At 45.3% G+C, this 6,000-nt stretch overlaps 1 protein-coding gene across 1 annotated transcript in view; it reads right to left on the bottom strand.

Annotated features, from left to right (window-relative positions):
* The window catches only part of LOC137377309 (protein inscuteable homolog), a 358,743-nt gene extending 357,024 nt beyond the window's left edge, over positions 1-1,719 (bottom strand). Inside the window, exon 1 of the mRNA XM_068046873.1 lies at positions 1,375-1,719. Coding sequence (XP_067902974.1) covers positions 1,375-1,719 — 345 coding nt within the window. The remainder of the gene's footprint in view (positions 1-1,374) is intronic.
* Positions 1,720-6,000: the final 4,281 nt, after the last annotated feature.

The raw sequence follows: 6,000 nt of genomic DNA on the forward strand, positions 1-6,000 counted from the left end.
CTATCAATATTCATACCCAATGGCTTCTGCCATGGGGTTGGTGGGCAGAAAGAGGAATTAAGCACTCTAAGATATGCATGAATATACAAACATAATATTTAATCACCCCAACCACTCGGAGGATAATACAAAATAGATATGTAATGCAAAATTCCAAATGCAATTTCACTTGTTATGCTTAGAGACATGTCAATCCCACTGTGTCATAAATCTAGAAACAAATTCTTAAAAATCAAGAGGTTTGCTATAAAAATTATGAGCTGCTTTTTTTCAGACATAAACCAATATAGATTGACAGATGATTTATAGATCTCATTAATGGCTGATCTAATCTTAAACAGGTCAGAGCGCTTTACAAAAATCATATTACTGCATCTGAAAATGCTTTACAAAAAATGTTTTAAAATACCTTCCTGTTATCACCAGTTGCATCATAGTTTAAGGTTACAATGACAGTGATTGGGAGACAACTGGACACGGGTGATAATATTTAATGTTATAAGTTTCCTTTTGTTTTATAGTTAGTTCTTTATTAGTTATGCCTCTCTCGAAAAGAGAGCACTTTTGTTTTATGGGGAAAACCCAACATCCCCTCATTTGTTTATCAGAAAAAAAGAACAAAAAAGATCTCATGCAACCTGCAACTACGGTAATCCATGTTGCATCCTGAGCATTGCATGTTGTGAATTGCCTCTTTAAGGATCGCAAAGTGTGGGGGAGGGACAAGTCGAAATAAAGCCCGACAGAGTTGGTCCCATCTTTTATTGGGCAGCCGTTGCTGATTGGTCAGTGCAGATGTCAGTCGAGGCATTATGGTGGTGGGACATCAGTGATGTATAAGCTTAACTTTTGGTGTGGGAATGAAGCTGGCCAAGTGCAGTATAATATCCTGAGCTTTATTTCTTTTAAATCTCTAAATCATGAGCGAGGCTTAACTTTATAGAAATTGCGTCTCCTGCAATAAATTCACGAGAGTTGGTATGTCGGTACTTACAATAGGATGTGATCGCTACATCTAGATGACCAATCCCATTAAAGCGTGACACTCCAATTAGCAAGCAGGTTGAAAACTGCACAAATCCCTCTCAGGTACACAATTTTGAATGAAAACCAATTTCTCTATGAAAATTCAACTATGGTTAGAAAATCAGACTGTATGTTGTCTGTGTTGCAGGTGTCCCTATAATTTGAACAATTGTGACATTATAACCGTTAGCATTACCTCAGAATATTATAGAGATTCAAAGTGTAACTGAACAATGAGATAGCTAAAAAAAACCTCTGTAGTTATAGAATTAATAAATCATATTTCATAATTTTACATTTCGTTCTTGAATATTAATTCATAACTAAATTTGATCTGATCAACATTACCTGCTGTATCTCTGTTGAAATGCTCCTAGTGTAACTGTTGTATTCATTTATCAATGACATGATGTGACAGTTCACCCTCACTGCAGTGCTGTGGATCTGTTGCCACCTGTTTTTTTCTAGATTGTAGAAAATGTTGGACAGCTCTGTGGTGATTGTCCATGCTCTCTTCAGCAGTGCCTGCAAGCTGTCTTGTAAATTTTCCTGAGGTGTTATGACAAGCTCGTTGAGTCCATCACCATCCACACTGATAGGTTTTGATTGAAGTATGCACATGCACTCACATTCTGCCATCAATCTCAAGTCCTCCATCCAACGCTGCACAGAATCCATTTGTATCAGATGCATTCTAGAAAAAGGATACCATGAAGTTATAAAACAAAACAGAATTAATGCTGACACTGTTGTAGTTTTTTTTATTGTACTTCCAAATCTCCCCGCCTTTTCTTATTCTGGTGGCACTGACACACTTGTGGTTACACAAGTTCAAGCAATCCCCCAATATTTTCTGAAGTGCCTATTCTTTATCTGTGAGATCAGACAATGGTCCTTAATTACTTTGCTCATCTTCAATACTTATGCCATTGTTATACCTTAATTGTGCTGAAAAGATTAAGGAAATTTGTATTTTAGCACATTTAGGTGCATTAATGCCATCATCACGCTGAGCGCAGGTTTCCTTGATCTTTTAGCAGTGCAAGCCTTGAGAAAGGCACAGATCCAAGGAATACACAGGAAACAAAAATAAAATACTGCTGATGCTGGAAATCTGAAATAAAAAGCAGAAAATACTGGAAACACTCTGCAGATCTGACAGCATCCGTGGAGAGAGAAACAGAGTTAACGGATCAGATTTTCAAAGTCCACTAAGTGTGGGAATGGAGGCCAGCACGATTTGAAGATCATGTTCACAATGGTCGGCACTGGTTCTGCCACCTAGGGAACGTGACGCCATTTTTAAAGGGACACCGGCAGCAAGGGAACTGGTCAGGTGCACGACTCCAATTATGTGTCTGTTGAGCTCAATAAAGAGCTCCTTAACAGGCTTGTCAGAATCAGTGAGCAATTTTTGAAGGCTGGGAACGGGAAAGATGCTATGGGGGTGGGGAACACAGCAGGGTAGTGAAGACATTGACAGTGTGGAGGGCCATGAGGGCTTTGGAAAGGGCTGATTGAAATAAAGCAGATGCAGCAGATAAAGCTCAGCTGCTTCAGATGTGCCTCAGTGTAGCTGTTGCTGCAGCTGCGAGTTGAATTTCTCATTGGTAAGTTGGAGAGGGACATGAGCTGCTGGCATCAAAGGGACAGCTGGGTTTGGGAGAGGAAGGCCTGGTGAACATATAAAGCCCAGCTGAGGGAGTTTAGATGGGAACAGGCTATTATGGCATTGGCTAGAGCAGCCAGGATGAGTTTCAGCAGATACAACCTCCCAGACAGCTGGAGGGCAGAGGAGCACAGCAGGAGGCTGCAAGGGGAGGAAGACACTACCCAGGACATCAAGTGCACAGCCCAAGTCACGTACCTGAAAATGACAGAGCATCAGTGCCATAGGAGGCTGCGCCTATCCAGGCTGATGGTCATGGCCCTGTGTGCTCTGATCCAAAATGACCTGAGGCCTCACAGCTCCCATGGCAGTCCCCCGCCCACAGCCATCGATGTCATCCTTGCCCTGAATTCTTACAAAACTGGGTCACTCCAGGGATCAGCTATGGAACTAGGTGGTATCTCACAGTCAGCATCTCATGAGGCCATCAGGCAGGTCACAGATGCCATTTTCAGGAGGGCAGGGACTACATCCACTTTGACACAGATGGGCATGTGCTGGCACAGAGGGCATTGGGTTCAGCCTCCATAGCTGGATTCCTCCAGGTGCAGGGCATCGGGTTTGTGAGGATGCGATACTGAGTGCCTGGATGAGTTGGGTGACACCCTCCAATACCCTCCTGCAAAGGTCTCGGTCATTGTGGTGCTCTGCTGTGCTCTCCAGTACATGGCCCATCAGAGAGGTTTGGATCTAGAGGATAGTGAGGCTCTGGAAGGAGACAGTTCATCAGGAGAGGGGCAGGAGGTAAGAGAGGAGGAGGAAGAGAGGGCAGAGGGGGATAACACTGAACAGAGATGTGCCTCTAATGCATAATGAGGTGGCCTCTCCCTCATGGCCTCCAGCATTAGATCCAGGTGGACATTGATGAAGCAAGGATCTGCCCTGTCCCTAGTGCCAGGCCTCCAGCTCCCCGATGACATCTTGCTTCCCTCTGGTGCTTGGAAAGTAGATCTCTCTCTCAGCACAACAGGCAGCCTCAGTGATGGCTGACCTGGAAGTCTACATGAGTCCCACTCTTGATCTGACCCACTGCCGTTTTCAATTGCACTGGCTCTAAGAGGACAGGAAACCTGCCTCCATACCAATTAAGGCTTTCCCACTTGAAAATTGCAATCTGAATCAGCTTCCCAGAGGTGGCAGGTTTCTGACCCAAAACCAGACCCGTTTCCCACCTCCATAATGAAAATTCATCCCAACATTTCAGGTCTCTGACATTTCTTCAGAACTGAGAAAAGTTAGAAATGTAATAGGTTTTGAGCAAGTGAAAGGGGGAAGCGTGGGAAGAAGAATAAAAGGGAATGTCTGTGATAGGCTGGAGGGCAGGAAAGATTAAATTACAAAAGGTTTCATGGTGCAAAGCCAAAGGGAGTGGTAATGGGACAAGTAAAGAAACAAAAGATGCGTCCAGAGGAGGTGTGAATGGCAGGATAGCAGCTGTCCAAATGCAAAGTAAAGGAATTAAGAAAGAAACAAGAGAAAAAAAAACTAACCAACAAAAAAAAGCATGAAACGAAATGGGGACAGAGGTTATGATCTAAAATTGTTGAACTCAGTGTTGAGTCCAGAAGACTGTAAAGTGCACAGTTGAAACATGAGGTGCTATTTCTCGAGCTTGCATTGAGCTTCATTGGAACACGATATCAAGCCAAGGACAGAAAAGTCAGAGTGGGAGCAAGGTAGAAAATTAAAATGACAGGCGACTGGAAGCTCAGGATCATGCTTGCAGACTGAATGGAGGCCACCCAGTTTGCAGGATTCTTCATGATGGCATACATGCTACAGAGTAGTCACTGGCACATTTGGACAGGAAAAGGATCCTATTCCCAGGATGCCTAGCTCATCTGTGATGCAACCCAGGTCATATCCTCACTTGCCACTACAAGAGGCATCAGAGGGCATTATCTGCAGGACATCATCACTGTCTAATCAACTATAGTGGAAGTGCCTTAACCATAGCCTTTATCTGTGTAGCCTTACAGATGACACAAAGCAGTTCTCGTTTACCCAGCAGAACCTTTTCTGGAATTCTCGCCTATATGAAAATATCCAAACCTATTGCATGGTCCATTTCCTGATTTACTATAAAACTTATAAGTAACAATTCACAATGGCTGGGATTGTATCTGGGCAACAGGCACTCGGCCACTGGCTCAAGTGCCAGCAAGAGCCCCACGTTGCCTCCTCTAGGCAAGGCCTGCTGAATTACATGCCCATTAGGCACTTAATTGGACAGCTGTGTGCCCTTCCTGGGATTAAGGACCCTGGCGATGGAAGTCCTGCCTGCTGAGAGCTGCTCAGAGCACCACCACAGAGGTGGTGGGTGCTGCCAGTACTAGACTCACTGGAGGCACTGGACCCAGGCCCAGGTGTTTCATGGGGTCGGAGACATGGGGGAGGGTAGCAAGGGTAGGGGGTGGCTCTCAGTGGGCCCTTCCCGATGCCAGGTCCCTCTAACAAGTACTAAGTGCCTTTTAACAAGGGACCTCCCCAACCTCCCCTTCGGAGCCGGCAAGCAACCCGCACGGGTTTGTTTGGCGTGCTCCCCCGTGTGGTGACAGGCCCGTGCGCTGCTGGGATAATACTGGCGGAGGCAGCCTGAGGCCTTTAATTGGGCATTAATTGCCCACTTAAGGGCCTCAATTGGTGGCGGGGCAGGAAGGCCATCCATGGGCCTTCAAGCCACAGACTTAATTTGGGTGGAGGCAGGAAGGTGGCGGGGTCCTCACCCACCACTATCCTGCCCAATTATATGCTCTCCCCGCCTCCAAAGCCACCACGGGGGAGATATAAAATTCCCCCCAATGCAACTATCCAGTATTTTATAAAGCAAACATTTCTTTTATCACGATCTAAGAGGGTGGAATATTGCATATCTGAGGATATGGCTCAGCTAAGCCATTTGTGGCAATTATGCTCGGGGAGATGAAGTGAGAGACTGGGGAGCATGAGGATGTTAGAGTGGAGGAAGATATTTTTGGGTTATGCAAGATGGTTGGTAGGTGGGAGAGGTGTAGGTACCTTACCCAGTGTTTAACGTGAAAGCTTCATCATGCGAGTGCTGTTTTAAGAGAGTGAAGAGTGTGGTGCCCAGAGTGCACAGGGAGGAACGGGAGTCTGTGGATAACATGCTACGCTTGCCTATGCTTGTGAAGTGTTTTCATTCCTTTCTGTACCGTTGATTAGTTCTGATTGTGAGGGAGTTGGTACTCGTTGCCAAAGAAGTTTCCCTGCAAGCAGCACAGCTTGCTGAAAGAAAGACAGGCCCCGGAATGTGAGGCTCCTGTCTTGTACCACTTGGAGGAGGA

This window comes from Heterodontus francisci, chromosome 14 (genome assembly GCF_036365525.1).
Source record: "Heterodontus francisci isolate sHetFra1 chromosome 14, sHetFra1.hap1, whole genome shotgun sequence".
Classification (NCBI taxonomy): domain Eukaryota; kingdom Metazoa; phylum Chordata; class Chondrichthyes; order Heterodontiformes; family Heterodontidae; genus Heterodontus; species Heterodontus francisci.